General features: G+C 37.3%; 3 protein-coding genes across 5 annotated transcripts in view; 2 read left to right on the top strand and 1 right to left on the bottom strand.

Annotated features, from left to right (window-relative positions):
• The first annotated feature begins 89 nt into the window (after window positions 1-89).
• LOC106086153 (GDP-D-glucose phosphorylase 1) lies at window positions 90-2,904 on the top strand. Its single transcript, XM_059360847.1, has 4 exons — window positions 90-265; window positions 330-725; window positions 2,427-2,742; window positions 2,804-2,904. The coding sequence occupies exons 1-4, from the start codon at window positions 119-121 to the stop codon at window positions 2,902-2,904; spliced, it is 960 nt and encodes a 319-aa protein (XP_059216830.1). The 5' UTR covers window positions 90-118.
• Window positions 2,868-9,247, bottom strand: LOC106086112 (queuine tRNA-ribosyltransferase accessory subunit 2). Its single transcript, XM_013250648.2, has 4 exons — window positions 9,040-9,247; window positions 8,098-8,966; window positions 3,198-3,323; window positions 2,868-3,132 (listed from the first exon to the last, which is right to left on the bottom strand). The coding sequence occupies exons 1-4, from the start codon at window positions 9,148-9,150 to the stop codon at window positions 2,940-2,942; spliced, it is 1,299 nt and encodes a 432-aa protein (XP_013106102.2). The 5' UTR covers window positions 9,151-9,247; the 3' UTR covers window positions 2,868-2,939.
• Window positions 9,248-11,092: 1,845 nt separating this feature from the next.
• Window positions 11,093-25,369, top strand: part of LOC106086343 (serine-rich adhesin for platelets) — a 148,904-nt gene continuing 134,627 nt past the window's right edge. The window contains exon 1 of one of the 3 annotated variants that reach the window (XM_013250983.2): window positions 11,093-11,686. The gene's annotated coding sequence lies outside the window, so the exon portion shown is untranslated. The remainder of the gene's footprint in view (window positions 11,687-25,369) is intronic. The other 2 variants (XM_013251006.2, XM_059360846.1) reach the window with 2 other exon arrangements.

The following is a 25,369-nucleotide window of genomic DNA, read 5'->3' on the forward strand; positions in this document are numbered from 1 at the left end:
ACACTGTTTTGTTTAAAAGCAGGGATGTTATTCAAGCAGATGTTATTAAAAGTAAATAAAAAATAGCTGTTCGTAAAAAAAAACAAATAAGCTGGCTCAAGCATACCGCTATAACAAAATGTCCCAAAGAAATCTTGTAAAATTACAATTGAATGAATTAAAACAAAAATGGCAACAATTACAAGATCTACCCAATATATTTGCCTATCGTTTGAACGTAAGCAAAAGCCGATATCTACCAGGGAAACACAAATTCTATGCAGAGGTAACTAAAGCTAACAACTTAGTTAAGTTGTAAGGCAATTGATTCGTCTAATTTGTCATTACAGTTAAACCCAGAACGAACTGCATTGCGAAGGCCTCCCCAAACTATAGCATCTTTGGACCCTTGCTTCGATGAGGACAAATTTAATTTTAACAAAATCAAACCGGAAGAATGTCTAATGTTGATTCCTTATCATGAACAATCCAGCATTTCAATGATTATCAATAATAGTCCTTTGACCCTATATCATACGCTGATATGTCCCAATGTGGCTCAATGTTTACCACAACGCATCACTTTGGAGGCCTTGAGTTTTTGCGTAGATTTCCTAATGGCTTTGCTGCAGCAGGGTGAATTGAATTTTCGCATAGGCTATAATAGCCCAGGTGCCTTGGCATCGGTTAATCATTTGCATTTACACTTGATGTATATCGAAAAGGATATATATGTGGATCATGTGGTGAGGACTTGATTCTATGATAAATCAAAAGCACGTAGGCCATAGTGGCATAGGTTAGCGTACGTCCACTTTTTACACTGAATGCCGGGGGGGTTTCAGGGCTAAAAATACACTCTTTAAATGTAGGACATGATGGAGACCACCATAGCGCCGAGGTTAGCATGACGCCGAACGCCTGGGGTCGAATCCTGGTGAGAACATCAAAAACATTTTTCAGCGGTGATTATCCCCTTCCAACGATGACAACATTTACCATGCCATGTAAAAACTTCTCTCCCAAACCACTGAACATAGAGGGAATGGCCAGTGCAGAGTTTGTGATAAGGAGGAAAACCATACATGGATGCCGGACAGCCGGAACAGTCTGGCATCTACAATCCACCAAAGGAGCCCGGCACGGGATAGCTGTGAGCACCACACAAATCGGACCTCAATGTTCCGGCCGGAGCGAATAAGAAACAAAGAGTACCCGCTACGGTTAACTCATTTAAACATTCAGGTTCTTAAATATCAAGAATTCCCTTTCAATAAAGAGATAATAGAAGAAGTATCATTGAAGAAGTACGGTCCAATGATGCCACCAGCCCATAAACCGCACCCAACTATGACTTTTTCCGGATGCATTGGTATCTCTTTATTGGATAATAATAGAGAGGCTACGGACGATTTTACTCGTTCACGTATGGGGTAATTCGGCCTCTGATCTCCTTACTTCCCCAGTATTAGTCTCCCGCATATATTCTCCAGCTATTTTTATACCATAGGATGGGGGTGTACTAATTTCGTCATTCTGTTTGTAACACCTCGAAATATGCGTCTGAGACCCCATAAAGTATATATATTCTTGATCGTCGTCATGTCATTTTAAGTCGGTCTAGCCGTGTCCGTATGTCCATCTGTCCGTCTGTCTGAAGGAGTAAAGCTAGCCACTTGAAATTTTGCACAAATACTTTTTATTAGTGTAGGTCGGTTGGGATTGTAAATGGGCCAAATCGGTCCATGTTTTGATATAGCTGCCATATAAACCGATCTTGGGTCTTGACTTCTTGAGCCTCTAGAGGGCGCAATTCTCGTCCGATTTGACTGAAATTTTGCATGTGGTGTTTCGGTATCACTTCCAACAACTGCGCTAAGTATGATTCAAATCGGTCTATATTTTGATATAGCTGCCATATAAATCGATCTTGGGTCTTGACTTCTTGAGCCTCTAGAGGGCGCAATTCTCGTCCGATTTGACTGAAATTTTTCACATAGTGTTTCGGTATCACTTCCAACAAATGCGCTAAGTATAAATCAAATCGGTCTATGTTTTGATATAGCTGCCATATAAACCGATCTTGGGTCTTGACTTCTTGAGCCTCTAGAGGGCGCAATTTTCGTCCAATTTGACTGAAATTTTTCACATAGTGTTTTCATTTTTCACATAGCATCTCTTCCAACAACTGTGTTAAGTATGATTCAAATCGGTTCAGAATCTGGTATAGCTGTCATATAAACCGATCTTGGATCTAGACTTCATGAGCCAATAGAGCGCGCAATTCTCATCCAATTTGGCTAAAATTTTGAATGAGGTGTTTTATTATGACTTCCAACAACTGTGGTACATAACCTGATGTAGCTGCCATATAAACCGATCTGGGATCTTGACTCCTTGAGCTTCTAGTTTTATTCCAATAAATCTTTCTTTTTTATATTTTACAGAAACTGCAATTGCTAACTCATCCCGATATATATCGCCTTGACGAGACCATGCCCACCGAGGCGATATGTTTCCAAATCAATACAGAAGACAGCGAAGCTCTCAAAATTGAAAAGCTACAAAGATTAAATGAATTTCTACAATGGTTGTGCAACAATAATATGCCGCACAATCTCTTCCTCACACCTGAGAGAGGCCAACAGCAAGGAAAACCCCTAAAAGTATTTGTGTACGTGCGTAAGGAGTATTGTTTTGTTAAAAATGTGAATACCTATAATATAGGATTTTGCGAATTGGCTGGCTATATGCCAGTGGGAGGTAAGTCAAGGAATTTCGAAAATATTATAAAGATTGTTATTTTCTTTTTTTGCCTTTCCAGCGCCTCAGTTATATGATCAACTTAATGAATCTGAGGCTATAGAAAGAATAAACAAGGAGACTGGTGATGTTTTTAGTAAAATTTACTCATACTTTCAATAGGTCAATATAAAAAAAAAAAAAACATAAAAATCAATTCACGATTTACTATCTGCAAATCCTTTGCCCAGTCCAGCCCTACTAATAACTTTAGTATTGGCTACTATACGATATTCCACCACTTTATCACCACCCTGATGACGCAAAAGTTTTATTAAACTATCTAGGGTATCGCTGGAAATGCATTCATGTATGCTCTTGAAGAACTCCATCAAATGATGCAAATTGTGGCTGGAATGAAAAACACAAAAATTCAATGACTAGTTTCTATATTGGCATATGAGAGAGATACTTACATCATCAACAGTATGGGTCCCAATAACTCTGAAGTTTTATACAAATGGTGTATATAAGCTCTGGTGTGATTTTCACACGCTACACATGAACAGTCTTTGAGCAAAGGTCTAAAGTCTTCCTTAAGGCTGTAAGACATTTTTGTTTTTCAATTTATGAGGTTTACTTTTTTTTTTTTAATTGTAATTTTTCTTTAATGTACAAAGTGTTATATTTACATTTATTTTTGTTATTAGTGCAGTTTGTTAATGGTCGGGCAATGCAATTTGTTAAACTCACATATCTCACACAATGAACACAAAATGAATTTAATTAAAATCAAAAAATTGGAAAATCTTTGGAATAAAAACACATAAGGGCATGCAAATTCTTTATAAGCTTCATATCAAGGTGATGAACAAACCATTCTATATGGAAATCTGATAATGTCCTAAATTGGCTAAGGACTATAAGGGGTTTTTAAAAATATGATAAATATGCAACTAATAGAAATCCTCCCGGCACAGGATAGCTGTGAACACAGGCCGGAACATTGAGTTGCGATCTGTGTGGTATTCATTGCTGTCACGAGAAGCTAAGCTGCGAGCTACCGGGCGCGTCCACTGGTTGGGGATAGTGGATACGGAGTAGCTGCAACGGCAGTCGCCAACAATCAGCGGAAGCGTGCGGAGAGTCTTAGTTAGAAGTCGGGCGGCACTGGCTCTTGCACAAATACTGAGTGCCTCTGATGCTCGCTATGGCAAGCCGAGTTAATGGCGCCTTTAAATAACCATTGGACAACCTGTTCCCGCGGCAATCCGTCCTTTGGACCGGAACGAGCCGGCTGGCCTACATGAGCTTGACGAGTATCGCCACCTCCACATGAAAATGTGGCTACAACAACAACAGCAACCTCAAACATTTCTATATTTAACCTCACTACATGAAGATGAGATGAAAATCCCAAAAGCCAACAGAAGCAGATAGTGTGGAAAGGTAGGATAGACAGTAGGGTTTTTATACCCTCCACCATAGGATGGGGGTATACTAATTTCATCATTCTGTTTGTAACTCCTCGAGATATTCGTCTAAGACCCCACAAAGTAAATATGTTCTTGATCCTCATGACATTTTAACTCGATCTAGCCATGTCCGTTCGTCTGCCTGTCTGTCTGTCGAAAGCACGCTTACTTTCGAAGGAGTAAAGCTAGCCGCTTGAAATTTTGCTTCCTATTAGTGTAGGTTGGTTGGGATTGTAAAAGGGGCATATCGGTGCATTCTAAGTTTTATTAAAAATGCATTTACTTTCTTTAAAAAAATCCGCAATTACTTTTTGGGCAACCCAATAGCTGCCATATAAACCGATCTGGGATCTTGACTTCTTGAGCCACTAGAGGGCACAATTCTTATCCGATTAGGCTGACATTTTGCATGAGGTGTTTTATTATCACTTCCAACAACTGTGCTAAATATGATTCAAATCGGTTCGTAACCTGATATAGCTACCATATAAACCGATCTGGGATCTTGACTTCTTGAGCCTCCAGAGGGCGCAATTCTCATCCGATGTGGCTCAAATTTTGCATGATGTATTTCGTTATGACTTCCAACAACTATTTCATATATGGTTCAAATCGGTTTATAACCTGATATAGCTGCCATATAAACCGATCTTGAATCTTGACTTCTTGAGCCTCTAGAGGGCGCAATTCTCATCCGATTTGGCTGAAATTTCACATGACATGTTTTGTTATGACTTCTAACAACTGTGCTAAGTATGGTTCATATCGGTCCATCAACTGATATAGCTGCCATGTAAACCGATATGGGATCTTGACTTCTTGAACCTCCAGAGGGCATAATTATTATCCTATTTGGCTGAAATTTTGTACAACGGCTTCTCCCATGACCTGCAACATACGTGTGAAATATGGTCCGAATTGGTATGTAGCCTCATACAGCTCCCATATATACCGATCTCCCTATTTGACTTTTTTAATCCCTAAAGGGCGCAATTCTTACTCATATTGTCTGAAATTTTACACAATGACTTCTACCATGGTCTCCAACATTCAATTCAGTAATGATCCGAATCGGACCAGAACTTGTTTTGTATTAGAAACCAGCAGCTCCTTCGTGTCCTCCTTCGGTCGATGATGAAGGCCAGAGTGTTGTAGGTGTCCGCCACCCATGTATGGTTTCTCTCTTTACCACCAACTCTGCACTGGCCATCCCCTCTATGTTCAGTAGTGCCCATGAACATTATGCATTTAGGATCAGAGACAGACAACTCACTATCAATGAGTGCTGTCCGATTCCTCTTTATAGACGAATCTGAGCGGCGTGCTGCAGTGCGACATTTTTTTGCGGCGAACATGTGGACTGAGGCGGCAGCCCTTGCCGATAAAGATTCCATCGGGTCAATCCGGTGCCTACAACCATGGCTGCCATGGCATTGATTCGCCAGTCATTTGGGGAATTTGGGGATAAGTCGAAGCATTGTATAGTGAAACAGGGCAGATATCAAGGCAGGATGATATCTCCGACACTGTTTAACCTCTACCTATCCTCCGTTCTACCCGGCAGATGCAGCCGCCTCAACTCCTATAAGGCAAGGATTGATGCCGACGTGCATGATGTATGTCCCGATTGCGTCCCAGGTCCACATGACACACGTCAACTGCCCAGCCAGACTCTCTCGACTTAGATCCAGATCCATCTGGACGCACCCCATCATAGTGGGGGGGGCTATGAAGTTCCTGGATCTGGATACTCAACAGAATCAGGCAGATAAAAGATAGAAAACATCAAACTGCTACAGCAACAATAGGAAATTTTGGCAAAATTTCTTTTCTAAAAGAAATGTTGTCAAAATTTCATTTCTATAGGAAATTTTGTCAAAATTTCATATCTATGAAAAATTTTGTCAAAATTTCATTTCTATGAAAAATTTTGTCAAAATTGCATATCTATAAGAAGTTTTTCAAAATTGCATATCAGTAGGATATTTAATTTCTTCTATGGGAAATATTGCCAAAATTTTATTTCTATGAGAAATTCTGTCAAAATTTCATTTCTATGGGAAATTTTGTCAAAATTTCATTTCTATGAAAAATTTTGTCAAAATTTCATTTCTATGAAAAATTTTTCCAAAATTGCATATCTATAGGAAGTTTTTCAAAATTGCATATCAGTAGGATATTTAATTTCTTCTATGGGAAATATTGCCAAAATTTTATTTCTATGAGAAATTCTCTCAAAATTTCATTTCTATGGGAAATTTTGTCAAAATTTCATTTCTGGGAAATTTTGTCAATATTTCGTTTCTATGGAAATTTTGTCAAAATTTCATGTTTGTTTGTCAAAATTTCATTTCTGGGAAATTTTGTCAATATTTTGTTTCTATGGGAAATTTTGTCAAAATTTCATTTCTTTGGGAAATTTTGTCAAAAATTTCATTTCTTTGGGAAATTTTGTCAAATTTTCATTTCTATGGGAAACAGAATCAGACAGATGACAAAATTGTTTCAAAAATTTTGTCAAAATTTCATTTCTATGGGAAACAGAATCAGACAGATGACAAAATTTTTCATAGAAATCAAATTTTGACAAAATTTTTCATAGGAATGAAATTTCCACGAAATTTCCCATGGAAATAAATTTTGAACAAAATTTCCCATGGAAATAAATTTTGTGGAAATTTCATTTCTTGAGGAAATTTTGTCAAAATTTCATTTCTATGGGAAATTTTGTCCAAACTTCATTTCCATAGGAAATTTTGTTAAAAATTTATTTCCATGGGAAATTTTGTCGAAATATCATTTGTATGGGATATTTTGTCAAAATCTCATTTGTATGGGAAAATTTGTCAAAATTTAATTTCTAGGAAATTTTTTCAAAATTTCATTTCGATGGGAAATTTTGTCAATATTTCGTTTCTATGGGAAATTTTGTCAAATTTCATTTCTTTGGGAATTTTTTTCAAAATTTCATTTCTTGGGAAATTTTTGTCAAAATTTCATTTCTATAGGAAATTTTATTAAAAATTTATTTCCATGGGAAATTTTGTCGAAATTCAATTTTTATGAAAAATTTTGTCAAAATTTCATTTGTATGGGAAATTTTGTCAAAATTTCATTTCAATAGGAAAACAATTGTCAATATTGCACATCTATAGAAAATTTTGTCGAAATTACATATCTATAGGAAATTTGGTCAAAATTGCATATCTATAGGATATTTCTTTTCTGTGGGAAATTTGTGTATCTATAGGAAATTTGGTCAAAATTGCATATCTATAGGATATTTCTTTTCTGTGGGAAATTTTGTAAAAATTTCATTTCGATGGCAAATTTTGTTAATATTTCATTTCTTTGGGAAATTTTGCCAATATTTCATTTCTATAGGAAATTTTGCCAAAATTTTATTACTTTTGAAAATTCTGTCAAAATTCCATTGCTATAGCAAAATTTTGTAAAAATTTCTTTTCTATTGAAAATGTTGTCAAATGTCCTTTTAATGGGATATTTTGTCAAAAAATAATTTTTTTATGGAAAATTTCTCAGTTACAGGTAAGGCACATCTCAAAAAGGAAATTTTGTGCACATATCCTTTGAATTGGAAATTTTGTTAATTTTCATCTCCATGGGATATGTTGTCACAAAATAATTTTTGTGGGAAATTTGTCAGTTACATCTCTCATCTCTCATACACATATTAACAAATCTTCCACCTTATTTGGTTTTTAGAGTTACTTCTAAATCACCATATTCCAAACCAAGCTTGAATGGTTAACACAACGAAATAATGAAATTAGCAAACAGTTACAATTAGCCTTTAAATAATGAAAATTACATAAAAAATCATGAAGCATGCAGTGTGTGACAAAACATCAAATGGTAGTAGAAAAAATAATTCACTTACCACTCATCAGTGACATCTATAAAGGGTGTTTCTGGAACATTACCGCCCTCACCACCGCCAACACTGTCACCATTCACTTTAAAACTAAACGATAAGGCCTTAAAATTCACAGCCGCACAATAGGCATAGGATGTATCGAAGATATCTACACCCAGTTGTATTAATTCCAGCATAACCAGAGGTGTAAAAGCACCTGGCAACATTAAAGGCTGCTGTTTCTCTTCGCTCAACTCTTTCAGACAGTGGCTCATTATGGGTACAAGTTGTTCAGAGGTAACTTCGGTAGCCGTTAGACCATAATTGTGAAAACCTTCAAAGATAAAACCTCCATATTTCCCCGAGCCATACTCTTTGGCATGTTTTATGGACTGGGAACGATTGTAAGTATTGTAACCACCAACTATGGGAGTAAATAGGCAGGATTTGCTCAACATCTGCGATTGTTTATGCTGCTCATAGCAAAAATACATGAAACTTTCGGTGCGATCTACAGACTTTTGTATTCTCTTCTTGGCGCTATCGAAATTGGTATCAGCATCACTTAGGCCTTGGTATATATCCGGTTTAAAGGTCTCCACTAACTCTATATACTTTTGTGGGGTCAGAGTTTCTTTGCCGCGCCTTGTAAAGAGTGGTACCATATCTTTATCATTGGATCCGCTAGGCATCAGTTCGCAAGGATCTCTTATGGTCAATATGGCGGGATAATCTTTATAGCCCACATATTCACTTAAACCACCACCACTGCCTTTGTATTGGCCTAGAGCTTCTTTCATGTGATCCATGGTGGCCAAAGACATTTGCAAAACTTGACATTCCGGTGTTACACTATCGAATACCTCGCGGGAGAGATATGGAATGCTGCCGCCCTGGGTGAAAAGAAATTGTTAAGTGTTTTTATTTAGAAATTGAAATATTTTACAAATTTTGTTGTATATTTACTTTCGTCGTCTGCACAAGTAAAGGTGTCTTGAATTGTTTTCCCGTTTCTTGTTGCACTAATTGACCTAAACGTCCCGAATTTTTACTCAAATGTTCAACAATGAATTTCATTTTGTTTAAATAACGGCTTATTATAGATCTTTGCTAATTCATTGATTTATTTTATTAATTTTCTTTAAATTTATCCCGATACCGTCACAACGAAATAACCGCGTTTTTCTTACTGAATAAATCAGCTGGCCACTGGGGTACTACCTAATTAAAAAGCGTACTAACACCAATGGTTGTCGTGCCCGCACCTATTTGCGTTCGTATGTCACTATATTTGCACAATGCCAAATATGTCAACATATTGCGACGATAACCACCTCCTTCTGATGTTCGCAGCGCAATGAAGGTTCTCCTCTCAACAATTCCGTCAGCAGCCACTCGAGCCCTGGCGGAATATCAATGTGAATGCTCAAGCATTTAGACAAATTAGAAATACAATACCTGACGGACCATCAATGTTTCTATTTCCATCCTAGTAATACCTACGGTGAGGACAATGGTTGGGGAAGGAAACCTACTTCACCTCAAGGTGAAGGTGAAAGTAGTAGGGAAGGAAACCTACTGAATATGAAAAGTCATACAGCCCGATCTCTCTCCTACGCCCGGTCGCAAAGACACTTGAGGAATTACATGTGCGGTCGCTAGTCACACGTAAGTATTAAGCAGAAAGCGTTCAGCTTTGGTTTTGAGCGTCGCGTTGCAAAAATGCAACTCTGCATACAAATTCCACCAAAGCAACGCGGAAAAGTTAAAAAATGTTCAACTTTAACGCTTAAAACCGAGCGTCATTCGATGTTGCCACACTAACAGTGGTGTTTTTCGTCGTCAAAGTTAAAAATTGTTTAACTTTTTCGAGCTGCTTTCTTAACATTTGTTTGCAAGGTTGCATTTTTCAACGCGACGCTCAAAACGCTCTGTTTAGTTTAGAAATACGAAGTCGTAGACCCGAATAGTGAATCTGAAAGTTCCTCACGGGGTTCACAATTACACAGTTTCCACGCCTGTGTAATTTCTACCTTCCTAAACTTCCTCCACAACCGACTGCTCTGTCCTAGCGAAGGGCAATAATATCAATGAGCTGTTTGAATGAATAAACATTTATTTCCCAAACCTAGCGTAATTTTTTAGGAGTCGCAACTTAAAAATGTCTCTCCCGAAACTGTCAGCCTTACTATTTACAACTTGATCGAAAGGGGTTTCAATAGAGCTAAGGTCATAATCGATGGACAAAGAATTCTAATAGTAAAACACCCGACGACCTTGCGGTGAACCTCAACAGCCTCTTCGCGTCGTCAGCCCATGCTCCTGAAACAAAACCCATTATCATGTTGAATATGAAATTTCGCATAAATGTTAAAAAAAATGTTTCTTTTTCTACATCTATATTCAATTGTGGGCATTTCTTATACCGCCAACTCCGCCTCTTTTACGATTCCTACTCAATTGCCACAAATCTGGCAACTCTAGCATAATTTAATCCGCTAAAAGACAGAGAGATAGAGAGTACGAAACAACCAAATGAAAAACAACTACAGCAAAAACAAAGCCGGCTGCGGCCAAGTGGCAGTCAGTAACACAGTTAATGTGTATCGCAATTCTTCTTCTTCTTCCTCCACACGAGATATTTATCTTTGCCGTTTTTGTTTTGGCTTGAAATTCGATGGAACAATAAAAAAGCGAAGAAGCAAAGAATGAAGCGATGAACTTGTTACAATCAATGCCTAAAACCGAACGAGGTATAAAGCTAAACACAACGAGAAAAAAATGACACAAAATTATCCAAAAAGGAAATTCAACTTTAGCACACACACACATAGCCAAATATCCCGATTTGTGCCACACTAATACTGTAATAACAAACCTGGCTAGCACTTGAGAGTTAGCTCGATAGACAGACAGAGGAGGGGCAAATACTAGTGTGTCTGCAGTCGATAATAAGCTAGCAAGCAACAGCAATAGTTGTGGCAACAACTACAACAATTCACAAGTGCCAAAAATTAAATTTCTTTTGGATTTGTGTGCTTGTTTGTGTTTTAGCGACTACTCTGCCTGAGAGTTGCCAGCCAGCCGAATGCTGCTGCTCTTTTTCACTTTGGGTTTTGTGTTGTTGCTACTATTTTTTTTGCGTTTTGTTTTTGCCGATGTTTGTTGCTGCTGCTGCTGTCTGACTGCCGCCTCATAATAATTGAAACCAGTGCAAATCGAGACGTTAAACAGGCGGTGTTGGTCGCTGGTCTCTTCGTGTCGTCGTGTAGTGTTATGTTTTGTGTTTTCATTGCCGTTAAGAAATAAAAACCCAATAAAAAAGAAAAGTTTTTAAGCAAAAACAACTTATAAAATAAAAAGATATCAAAAAAGGAATACATAAAATATAGAAAAGGAAAATAAAAGAGGAATGCGAAAAAAAAATTAAAACGGCGTAAAGAGAAATTCCAAATAAATTGAAAAATTTGTTGTTTAATTACAAAAAGAAATAAAAGAATTGTGTTACGTGCTTTGCATACACATGAACAACGAACTCTCACAGAAACTAGAATGTGCTGCGTGCCGCTATACCGTTATGGAGTGAACCCAGCAACAAACAAAAAATAAAAACGTATGTTTAATAAAAATCATTTTTATTTTTCTACCCCAGTCTTCTCTCTATTTAATATCCATCCCATCCATCTGCACAGGCACAAGCACACACATGGTAGGCAGAGTTGCCATAACTTCAATATTTATTCGCAGTATAATTTTGCAAAAAACGGTTCAAACTCCTTCAAAGAAACAAACTTTTGGAAAGAAATATTTGGAAATTGTGGTGTTTGGTTAAAAACCACAAGACTTTTAAGAGATCACATCGTGGCTGAAGTGCAGCTTACAGGGAAAATGAATAAAAATCTAAACCCAGGGTAACGCCAAAGTTTTATTTCAAACTTCTTTAAATGTCTTTTTTATACCCGCCATACATAGGCCACCGTAGCGCAGAGGTTAGCATGTCCGCCTATGAACGCCTGGTTTCGAATCCTGGCGAGACTATCAGAAAAATTTTCAGCGGTGGTTTTCCCCTCCTAATGCTGGCAACATTTGTGAGGTACTATGTCATGTAGAACTTCTCTCAAAAGAGGTTTCGCACTGCGGCACGCCGTTCGGACTCGGCTATAAAAAGAAGGCCCCTTATTATAGAGCTTAAACTTGAATCAGACTGCACTCATTGATATGTTGATTGATATATTTGCGTGAAAGTTTTCACACTGTGTTTTGTTATGGTTTTCTACAGCTGTATCAAGTGCGGTCTACCGATTTGACTTCTTGATCCCCTGGAAGCCGCAATTTTTGTCCGATTTGGCTGAAATATTGCACATAGTGTTCTGTTATGACTCTTAACAACTGTGCTAAGTACGGTCCAAATTAGTCAATAACCAGATATGGCTCCCTTGGCTCCATGGTGGTGGGTTCCCAAGATTCGACCCGGTCCACCTTAGCACGCTTTTACTTGTTTTGTTTGTAATGTTTTCATAAATTTACCCAAATTTACTAAATTTACTTGTTTTGTTTGTAATGTTTTCATAAATTTACCCAAAGGGGGTCAACATTCTCAAGACCTTAAAGATGCTGTATTGACACCTATGACTTTGTTTTATTATTATTTATTGTTTTACTCAAAATTTCCTTAAAATTGTGTACCATATTGCCCATATTCCGTACAAATTCACTTCATGGGAGAAGACCCGTTTGTTGACCTTCAATCCCGAGCCCAAAAAAAAAAATCTTCATATACGTTTACCTGGGATTATAAGGGGTATGCAAAAAAATGTGATTTTTATTGCCATTGTGTCCGTAAAGTGGATATTTGCTTCACTCGCTGTGAGAGCGTACTGTGAAACTGTGTGAAGGATTTTAATGAAATGGGTCAAATCTGGAATTTTTTGGCCCCCTGATCTATGAAATGAGCACACAAACCAGTTCTGATGAGTGAACTATGATTTGAAGCCCCTTTCTGGTGGAAAAGGTCTAAACTAATTTTTAACCAGATTCCATTGAAATCAGGAGTGCGCCTAAAGTTCTGAAACTCCTGACCTGGCATTTTTTACCCACCACCATAGGATAGGGTATACTAATCTAGTCGTTCAGTTTGTAACATCTCGAAATATTGATCTGTGACCCCATAAAGTACAGAAAGCGTGATTTTTAAGAGCGATAGGAAAGTTTTCCAAAAAAAAAAAGACACAAAATTTAGAAAAATTCATGAAATCTTTATTTGAATCGATAGTACGGTTCATATAATTTAATTTGAAGATTATTTCATGCAAAAGTTGACCGTTACCGCGCCTCAAATGGTCCATCCGCTAAGTTCAATTTTGGCATACTCTTTACAACATTTCGGCCGGTGTCTTACGAATAAATGCTTCAATTTGTCAATTGAAGCGGGCTTGCCTGTATAGACATGACGCTGAACGCCTGGATTCGAATCCTGGCGAAACGATCGCACTGTGGCACGCCCCTCATCATTGAGCTTAAACTTGAATCGGACTGCACTCATTGATATGTGAGAAGTTTGCCCTTGTTCCTTAGTAGAATGTTTATGGGCAAAAGTTGCATTTGCAATATTATTGGAGTCCCGGCGTAGAGAATCATAGAAGGACAAATTAACTTCTGCGCCAAGGAGGCCTCCAACTTAATACAGACTTTTTTCTGTCCAAAGGCAGGTCAATTTCGAAAATTGTATATACCGGACAATATTTTGATATATCCCCCTTTACAAACCGATCTGGCAATTTGACATTCAAATGCCTGCTAAAGGTAGGTATTAAGATCGTTCACTATGGAAAGTTTTCACAAAACATTGTTTCCTTATTGTAAAAATCCTCTAAAAAACGTTTTTTCCAATAAAAAGACATATAGGCAACACTCCCATCATATGTTTTCTCACCATGATTATTTTGGTAAATTGTGTTGTTAGCGTAGCGATATCACGAAAAATAAAAGTCAAAGAGCTACAATTGCTAACAAATGTCGTTTATTTAAAAGAAAATGAACTAAAATGCAACGCGAATGCAACAAAAATTCCTTTTTTTATCATGTTGGCCCAAGTTAAAAAACGTTTCGACCACGCTATTAATGAATGCCAAATTTAAAGAATAGATTTTTTTCATTATTTTTTTTTTCATGAAAGAGTTTCACTGTGAAAACTGAAGTTAATACCCACCTTAATCGAAACTCCAATTTTTTATAGTCCCTAAAGGCGCCATCAAATAAAAACATATAAATAAATATTTTTTTTTTTAATAATTTGTATGACAAAAATGTTGGTTTGTTTTTCCTTTACCATTAAAAATTATTTTTGATTCAAAATTTAAACAAATCTTCCTCCTTTTTGATTCTGACGTAATCTGTAAACTTAGCTCAAAAATGTTTGCTTACAAGGGGAGCTGAGAATATTATTGACGTTCATTGACCATTTTTTAATATAAAATTTTATATATTTTTAGTAATTTGAGTTTAAAAAACAAAACTTAGGAGCACTTTCCCTAGGTATTTAATTTTTTTATATATATATTTATTTTTTATTACGTGAATACAAATTAGTTATAAACATAACTGTCATCATTCCGTTTCTCAGTTGTGCTGTAGAAGGCAACCAGTAGTTTAAAAAAAGGTGTGGTTTGTAGACTTTTGTCGGCCACTGTAGTATCTCATCCACATCCCATCATCTGGTGATCTGCACAAATCTTTAAACTTTTTATCCCCTTTTATATATTTTTTTTCGCCAATTCGCATAAACTTCCTTTGTTAATAATTCTAACTTGATATTGTTGTTAAAAAAGTTTTTTTTTTTTTGAAGACCCAAACTATGTCCCCACTTATTTATATGAGAAATAACCCGAAAGCGGTAACCCTAGCATGTGTGCATTTGCATCTTCCATCGACTCTATACGACAATTGATTTTTTTTCGAGGTTTGCCTTTGCCTGCCTACCTCTTGTTCCAATTGAAAAATCCAAATGTAGAAAATCCATAAAGGCAAAGAAGAAGCACAACTACATAATAATTACACACATATATTTATTCATTTAATTTCTGTGTTCCGCTTTCCTTCTCTTTATATTTACTTTACTTGGCATTGCCGACATCATTGTCGTGTGGTAGTCACTCGTCTTCCAACGTCGTAATAATGAGCAAAAATGAGTGTTGTTGGTGTGATGTGTCTCTGCCGCAGCCGTCGTGGCTACCGCTTTAGCTGCTTTATTTATTTGTCGTTACTTGCTTGCTGGCTGGCTGGTTAGCTAGTCGGCTCACAGCACTGTTATTGTTGCTGTTGTTGTAACAAACGAAAAAATTCAGCTAATGAGACATTTCTCATTCTCTATCTCTTGTTACCTCTCTCATACTTGTGTGTTGTATTCATTTAGGTTTGAGTATTCGCTATAGGCTTTGCTTTCATTTCTTTTTATGTTTTGCTCTGCTGAATTACAAAATTCTAATAGTTTGTGCATGATAATGGCTGGCAGAGTGGGGTAAGCGGGGCGATATTAAAATTTACCGAATTTTTCCCCCAATATTTGAAATAATCTGTGTGTGTTTTTCTGGGTTTTGCTTGCTCGATTATAAGGCGTTTGTGTAACTTAATTGATACGTTTGTATGAAACCCATTGTTATAAGCATGGGTAAGGCAATAATAATGCCTTTATGGTCACACATAAAAATCAGGGCACTCTTATATCTTTCGTTTTATACCTACAATATGTTATCGAAATGTATTCTACATTCATTAAGTTTCGTTTAGTCGAATTTTTATAAAAAAAAATGGCATCTGTACTTATCTGATTTACCCAGCTGCATATCTATTGGTACACATTTCTTTTTTTATTCACTATTCCGATATGGGCTCAGTTTGTATTTGAACGAAGGCATGACGTCAGAAAAATCAATTTAATTTTTTTAATTTGAACCCATGGCGTGTAGATTTGCACCATATGGAAATGGAATATTCCAATGCAAAAATTTTTAGCGAATTTTTACAAAACAGATTTTTAAGAGGGTTGGTAAACTTTTAGGTGGCCTTTGATTTTCACTGTACAAAAGCAAAATTAATACCAAACCACTTTAAGGTTGTAAAGACCTAACTTCATTACGTTGGAAGCGGATGAAAGATATTACACTGATAGAAAAATTACGGTACTTTGCCAATACCGCCTGGTATTATTTTGTTCGCGTCAATGGCAAAGATTTTTAATACTATTTGGCATCGATCAAGTTATATTTATTCACTGGGAGTAACAGTTTCCCAACAACAAAATATTGAGTGCACTATCTGTCAAAATCAGTGATAAGTGCAACTCTGATTTTGAGTTTGTTACTAGTTCGCGCCATTTTTCGTTGCTTGTGTGTGTATGGTTTCTAACTATAGTACCAAAACTCGTTGACAGATAGTACACTTGACGAGAAAAAATATGGTACGCAGCTGTTAACGGTACACTACCTGGTAATTATGTCATGGTATCGATTCCCTACCAGACTAAGGAGGCTATTAAGAATTGACGGCGTCACATTTGTATTCTTGTCATCGTGCCAGAAGTGTTGTTGAGCTTTGTACTTAAAATATTGACACCATTATAAAAAATTTGTTAAACAAATATGTTGTAATACAATTTGAGTGCATTCAAATACTCGAAAGCGTCGGAAATGGAAATAGTTCAAATTCTAAGGACATTCTTAATCAAAAACATGACAGTCTTAATTAGATTAAAATTATTTTCTCATTTTCAAGATTTGTGCCTGTAAGGGCGAAGATCATTAAATTTTACAATTTTTGTTTGTTTCTCTTTCGAGACGAGCTCAATGATCGGAGATTTTCTTTGCTAATGGAAAAAAATAGCAACACACACCAACCACTATGTGACGCGTTTCGTCTTTGGTTAGAAGACTTTTGAACCATACTAGGTGTGATGGCTTCAAGGGCCGTACGTTGGTATGTTGTATTTGAATCGTACTAATTGCGAAAACGCCTCTATGATACAATTACCATATTAACCACGCGCGGCAACCCTGTCTATTAGCTGTACTTTTTCCCAATGCATGTTTTTTTATTTTATTTTCTTTGTTTTTGTTTTTTTTGGTTCATTAGGTGGTGGAATAATTTATAACGGTTTGGTACTAAACCAATAATCAATGGTGCTAAAACTAATTGCAGATTGGCATTAAAATCAATACCAGTTCGGTAATAAGCCTAGTACCAAACGGTACTAATCATTTTAATGTTCATCCATACCATCCGGTGTTGTTTTTGTACCATACGGTGTTGCTTTACTATCAATACCATATGGCTCTGAAACGAGCACGTTTGTTATCAACTTTTCTCTACCCGTGAAGAAGAAGTTAACTTGAACTAGCAGCACCCTTTTGCGAGCTTAGCAGAGAGAAGCCGTTGTACAAAATTTCAGCAAAATCCGATGAGAATTGCGCCCTCTAGAGGTTCAAAAAGTCAAGATCCCAGATTGGTTTATATGGCAGCTATATCAGGTTCTATACCGATTTACGTCATAGTTAGCACAGTTATTGAAAGTCATAACAAAACACTTCGTGCAAAATATCAGCCAAATCGGATGAGAATTGCGCGCTCTATTGGCTCAAGAAGTCAAGATCCAAGATCGGTTTATATGGCAGCTATATCAAAACATGGACCGATTACAACCATACTTAGGGTAGTTATTGGAAGTGCTACTAAAACACTACGTGCAAAATTTCAGCCAAATCGGCGCCCTCTAGAGGCTTAAGAAGTCAAGGCCCAAGATCGGTTTTTATGGCTGCTATATCAAAACATAGACCGATTTGACTCATTTACAATACCAACCGACCTACACTAATAAAAAGTATTTGACGAAATTAGTATACCCCCATCCTATGGTGGAGGGTATAATGAGCAATCCGACACTGAATGTATCCTTTAAGATACATTACGCCTATAGAGGGCGAACTTTTCATCCGATAAGACTAACATTTTGTACAATGATTTCACTCATGACTTCCAACTGACTTTATTAACCTTGGTTTTATTTGGTCTGTTGTTGTTGTAGTAGCAGTGTGTGGTACACTGAAGCGGCAGCCCTTGCCGATGAAGGAATTCATCGGGTCAATCCGGTACATACAACCGGCTGCCATGGGATTGCTAGGTCTGTGCATTGATATTGCTTCTATATAATCGATCTCCTAATTTTACTTCTCATTTTCGTTTGAAACATAGGTGATGGGAAATTAACGATAGTATCGATACTATCGATATTTATTATTAAAAATATCGAAAATATCGAATGTTGCGATTACCGATAGATTGCCAGCTCTACTCATCATTCACAGTTACGTTACGATTCGCAGAAGAACGGTCCAATGATGCCACCAGCCCATAAACCGCACAAAACTTGGACTTTTTCCGGATGCATTGGTAGCTCTTGCAATGCTTCTGGCTGATCTTGACTCCAAAATCGACAATTCTGCTTATTTAAGTGCTCATTGAGGCAAAAATGAGCTTCGTCGATAGAATGGGAGAAGCGCGCGTTGAACTTTCTTGCGCATTTTGACAAAAAAAAATCAATAATTTGCCAGCGTTGTTCGATTCATGATTAAATTATAGGCCAATGAAATTGTTTAAACCAATGTTGCCAAAAAGATATATTGTAGCTAAAAAATCCTTAAAGTCCTCCATAAAAACTCTGTATGCCCCATTTTAAATAGCTTCTACCATTATTTCGTTAATGTATCCAACTTTTGTTAGAACGTGTATGTATGTACATAGGCAGCAACACATTTATAAGAGTCGGATGATTTGATGTCAACACTTTGTCATACACACAAACATACATATGGATACAGTTGTTATACATGCATGCACACAAATACATGTAGCACTTTTTGTTTCCTAATTAACTTTATAATTAAAATTAATTGAAAAATTACATTCATTGTCTACGATTCGGTGACGACTTGCCTCATTTTAAAGGCAAAAAATAACAGAGTGTTAGTGTCAGTGTGTTTCACAGCGTTTCGATACATTTTTCGAGGCCCGAAATTTCATAAAAATATTTTTTTTTTTTTGCTATCAAAATGAGTGAGGACAAGTGTTCATAATAATATAATAATTTACAAAGCCTTTTAACATTTTCAAACAAATCAAATTAATTTTTGAGCTACACACACACAGCTAAAAGTGCATATCCATATGTGGCATGCATGCATACAAGTGCAGGTTTGTACTTGTATTTATATCATATGGGTTTTGATAAATGCATACGAATATCTATATAAATCCCATGATTTATGGCGGCAAATTTACTAAAAATAAATAGCATAGTTTTTTTTTTGTTTTTTTGCTCTATTAGAGTAGAATATTAGAACACATTACGGCGCAACGAACGAAGGAATGAAACTCATTTGCCATGGGTGGGGATAAAGGCAGTAGCAGTAATTGATAGTTGGTGTGGCTGTTATTGTTGTTTTTGATGCTGTTACTGTTACTGCTGCTGCTGCTGCTGCTGTAGCGTATGTTCTCATATTTCATTGGGGCTCTGCTAATGCTGCCGCTTTTCCCCATTCAAATACATTGAGTATACTCACTCTTTAGCTCTCTTTGTCTGGTGTTCTATATCTCTCATTCTCTTTTAATAACCCCACAGACTGACACTCTCGTGTCATCGTTTCGTATTTTTATGGGGGGTCGACTTGTGTGTTTTCTCCATTCATTGGCAAACGGCAAAAACAACAACAACAAAAACACTGTTACTTTGCGGTGGGCTCCAATTTAAACGTTTAACGTCATTTCATCATTGATTTCTTCATATGGCCTTTTTATTACAAAAAAGGAAAAAAAAACAACTTTATATTCTTCAATTTTCATTGACAGAATACATAATGTTGTAGAAGCGACCTCTCTACTACGCCTTGTAGGGTGGTCTGAAGGAGAGTCACAAAGACGAGGTGGTTTATTATATTCAGTCGTTTTGGTTGGCACTAAGGAAAAAGAAATGCCACACCAATAATAGAGCAAAACTAGCAACAATAAAGGCGACACTGTCTAGCAGTATAGCAAGACCCCCTCCCCATTTTTCTCAGTCTCATGCATGTATGTCTGAATGCTTGCTTGTGTTACTGATATCCAATGCTTGTGCGGTTGGTTCTGTTATGTGTTTTGTGTGCGTTGTGTAAAGGAAATGAAATTTATCCTTTTCTTTATAATTTATGCACATTGTTTGCCCAGTAGGGTTACCAACATAATATATATTACTGCCATTTGAAATTGGCACAAGGACATGGGGAGAGGGAAAATGTTGAATTGTCACCTTGAGTTTGTGCTTTATATCGCAGCATGATATTGCTTATATGTGTGTTTGTATGTAACTACATATAACTTATTTTCTAGATTGTAGGTACATGGAAAAAAAGAAATGTCGTTATAATTCTATTTGTGCTGCATTTAAATTAGTTTGGGGTCAGGCTAAATTGCATATACAGTGACCCAAAAAATTATACGTGCACCCGTTGTAAAATTTTAAAAGCTAACAAAGGACACAATTTTTAATATTTTTTTCAACTTTGCTCTTTGGTATCTGATAATGCACGCAATTCTCTCTCTACAAAAAAATTGTTGTTATACGTCCCTTTCAAGATCTTGGACGCGAAAAACTAAAAAATGAAGAAAAAAAAACAAAAAAATTATTCGTACACATTGTATTTGTGAGATTGTTCTTGCAAATATAACGGTTCTTGCAGTCTTTGTTTTCAATTTATTCGCTAAGACAGTTATGATGGTGCGTTATTTTGCTTATTAATACTGAACCAGTAACGCATTAATGTTCATTGCAAACAGACAAAATGGTATGAAGTGTTAACATAGCTTTGGATATTCGAAAATTAATCCTAAAAATATTTACAGAAAATAAATCTTTGCGTGAAATTTGAAAGATTGATAAAACAAATAAAAAGGCGTTAAGTTCGACCGGGCCGAACTTTGGATACCCACCACATCGGATATATATGTAAATTACCTTTCGTCAAAAACCGGTGAAAAATGCATACCTTATGTCCCATAGCATAGAAGAAGAATGTCGAAGGGCCCAACACAACTCACTGTTCCAAATTTCGGCGACATCGAACAATAAATGCGCCTTTTATGAGCCCAAAACCTTAAATCGAGAGATCGGTCTACATGGCAGCTATATGCAAATCTTGATCGATCTAGGCCAAATTGCAGAAATATGTCGAGGGGCTTAACTTAAGTTACGGTCCAAAATTTTGGTGACATCGGGACAATAAATGCGCTTTTTATGGGCCCAAAAACCAAAGTCGGGAGATCGGTCTATATGAAAGCTATATTCAAATCTGGACCGTTCTGTGCCATATTACAGAAGTATGTCGAGGGGCTTAACTTAACTCACTGAAAAAGGATGTCGAAGGTCCTATCACAACTCACTGTTTCAAATTTTGGCGACATCGGGCCTTTTATGGGCCCAAAACCTTAAAACGAGAGATCGGTCTATATGCCAGCTATACGCAAATCTGGTCCGATCTGGGCCAAGTTGAAAAAGGATGTCGAGGGGCTTAACTTAAGTCAATGTCCTAAAGTTCGGCGACATCGGACAATAAATGCGTCTTTTTTGGTCCCAAAGCCTCAAATCCAGAGATCGGTCTATATGGCAGCTATATTCAAATCTGGACCGATCTGGGCTAAATTGATGAAGGATTTCGAATAGCCTATCGCAACTCACTGTCCCAAATTTCGCCAAAATCGGACAATAAATGCGCCTTTTATGGGCGCAAAACCTTAAATCAAGAAATCGGTCTATATGTCAGCTATATCCAAATATTGACCAATCTGAGCCAAATTAAAGAAGGATGTCAAAGGTCCTAACACAACTCACTGGTCCAAATTTCGGCGACATCGGACAATAAATGCGCTTTTTATGGGCCCAAAAGCTTAAATCGAGAAATCGGTCTGTATGGCAGCTATATCCAAATCTGGACCGATCTGGGCTAAATTGAAGAACGATGTCGAAGGGCCTAACACAGCTCACTGTCCCAAATTTCAGCAAAATCGGATAATAAGTGTGGATTTTAAAGGCCTAAGACCCTAAATCGGTGGATCGGTCTATATGGCAGCTATATTCAAACTGGACCGATCTGGGCAAAATAGAAGATGGACGTCAAGGAGCCCAACACAACTCCCTGTCCCAAATTTCAGCAAAATCGGATAGTAAATGTGGCTTTTATAGGCCTAATACCCTAAATTGGCGGATCGGTCTATATAGGGGCTATATCAAGATATGGTCCGATGTAGCCCATCTTCGAATTTAACCCGCTTATGGACAAGAAAAGAATCTGTGCAAAGTTTCACCTCAATACGCTTCGCTAAACGCTACATTAATAAACCCGATTCTTTTTTGGAAGGTTTAAAATTTAGCGACGAATCAAAATTCAATTTATTTGGAGCTGATAGACCTACTAACTTTTGGAGAAAATATTGCTATGCCAGAAAAGAACCTTATTCCAAAAATGCAAATGGACCGTATCGGTTCAGATTTAAATATCATATAAACCGATCTCCCGATTTGACTTCTTGAGTGCTTACAAGCCGCAATTTTTGTCCGATTTGGCTGACAGTTTGCATGCGTTGTTCTGTTACGACTTTCAAAAACTGTGCCAAATACGGACCAAATCCGTCTATAATCTTATATAGCTCCCTTGTAAAGCGGTCTCTCGATCATCCATGTTCGGTTTCTAGAGGCTTTAATTTTTGCTGGTTTGAAAAATGATGCTCTGCAACAAAATGTATTTTGTATAAATTTTTTGCAGAAGCTATGGTGGTGGGTTCCCAATATTCGGTCCGGCCGAACTTAGCACGCTTTTATTTGTTTTTGATTGTTTTATTGGTTTAAATGTTTAGTTTTTTTTTAATTATTTCCGAAAGAACGGAAAAAAGATGAGTGCAGATAAAACAACTTAAAATGTGTTTAGTTTGACCGTGTCGAACTTTGGATACCCACCACCATGGATAAATTAACCATCCTCTTGAATAACAACTCCACTACCACATCCATAGTAATATGCAAATGTGGGCTGGTCGGGATCATATTTGGTTCAGGTTCCGATAACTCTTATGCCATTCACAGTTTTTTTTCGTGATTTTCTCGTGAGTCGTGATTCACGCTCACGCATGAAGAATTTTAATTTAATCACTCACGCACAATCACGTGATTAGATTTGAATATTACTCACGAATCACATGACTCACACGTGTCACGACTACTGACGTGCACGCATACCTATAGCCGAAAGCTTGACGCTTACGACTATAGGTGTGCTGGTATTAGGTATGAGCGTGTCATTCGCTTCTGCTGTTCTCTGGTCTAGAGCCGCTTGATCTAGATGTTCTCTCTTGTAGCGCTGAAATGTCACTCTCTAGATCGTGTAGATCCACCTTAAGGCTTCTGGACGATGGAGACCTATCCACAGGCAGTGGTAGGAATACCACCTCTGCGCTACGGTGGCCTCCAAATGGTTCATCCCCTTAATCCAATTTTTGCATACTTTTTTTTTCAACATTTCGGCCGGTATCTCACGAATAAATGCTTCAATACGTCATTTGAAGCGGGCTTGTCTGTATAGACATAAGGTTTAACATAGCTCAACAAAAAATAGTATAAAGGCGTTAAATCGCACGTTCTAGGCAGCCAATTAAACGGTCCCGCACGTGAAATAAAATGTTCGCCGAACTCGCGTCTCAATAAGTACCTTGTTACGCGTGCTGTGTGGCTGTGGCACCGTCTTGATGAAACCATATGTCATGCAAGTCAAGCTCTTGCATTTTGGACAAAAAAATGGGATATCATCTCACCATAGTGCTCACCATTCACAGTTACGTTACGATACGCATCATCTTTGAATAAGTACGGTCCAATGATGCCACCAGCCCATAAACCGCATCATACTGTCACTTTTTCCAGATGCATTGGTAGCTCTTGCAATGCTTCTGGCTGATCTTTACTCCAAAATCGTTAATTCTGTTATTTATGTACCCATTCAAGGCGGATTTAAAAAGGTGGTCTCACGCGAACAGCTGTCAACAGCCGGCCAGGTTTGGCGGTATTAAGATGTCAGATTTTTGTTTGCATTCTCTTTGTTGTTATCGTCTTTCTTGCATATTCTCAGCTCATGTACGCACACGTATACACACATGCACACAAATGTCTGTGTGTGTGTTGGTAAAACGTCGATCAGCTTGATGACAAGATGGCGGATTGTACCATATGATTTGTTTCGCCATGGTACCCATTGAGCCAAAAATGAGCTTCATCGATAGAATGGAAGAAGCACGCGATGAACTTTCTTAACAGAGCATCCATTTTGATAATAAAATTCAATAAATTCCAAGCATTGTTCGTTTGTAAGACGATTCATGGTTAAATTGTAGACCAAGCTGAAGATTTTTGACAGTTTGTTTAAACCTGAACCTACCTCCATTCAGCCGCCATGGGATGCTTAAATTCTTCTAAAAGAAGAACACTTCAATATCTGCGAGTAAATACTTGAAACGTTACACAATTTTAAATAGACCTTGTTACATATCCATAATAATTGTAACCTTCAAGTCGACAATTGACAGCATAGAAAAAATAACAAAAAAAAAAAACAACAACAACAACAACATCAACACCCAATAGAGACTCAAAATGGTATGGTAGTGGCGGCGGCTGCTATATTTCTAAACGTTTGTGATTGTGTGCACGTGAATACCGCCATATGGCAAATATCTGGCAACCCTGCTAGCTGTGTGAATTAGTGCTCATTTACCTGCGCGCTTGCACAATAATTATGTAGTGATGTTCGTTCAGACAAACGGCTAAACTGGCAAACCAGCAGAGAACCATAAGGCAGAGCAGTCAGTAGTGGTAGACGAGAAGAAATGTAGAAAATGCAGCACAACAATAATAAAACCACTCAAAATTTTCGTACGCCACACACACACAGCTACACTTTTACTACGTACAATTCTAACTAATTCCATACATTCACACCAAATTTAGAGCCTTGAGAGACGACTGACTGAACAACGACAGAGGGTATTCACAATATCCATCCGCCTTGTCGAACTACTGAATATGAATATTTTAGAAATGTCGAATTGTGAAACACCCTTAAACGAGCGGCAAAACGGCCGAAGTGACGAACTGACTGACAAAGCACTAGCACACATACCCAAATGAACATTATACCGAAACAAGATCCCCAAAAGTGAAAATAGAGAAACA

Source organism: Stomoxys calcitrans, chromosome 1 (assembly GCF_963082655.1).
Source record: "Stomoxys calcitrans chromosome 1, idStoCalc2.1, whole genome shotgun sequence".
Classification (NCBI taxonomy): domain Eukaryota; kingdom Metazoa; phylum Arthropoda; class Insecta; order Diptera; family Muscidae; genus Stomoxys; species Stomoxys calcitrans.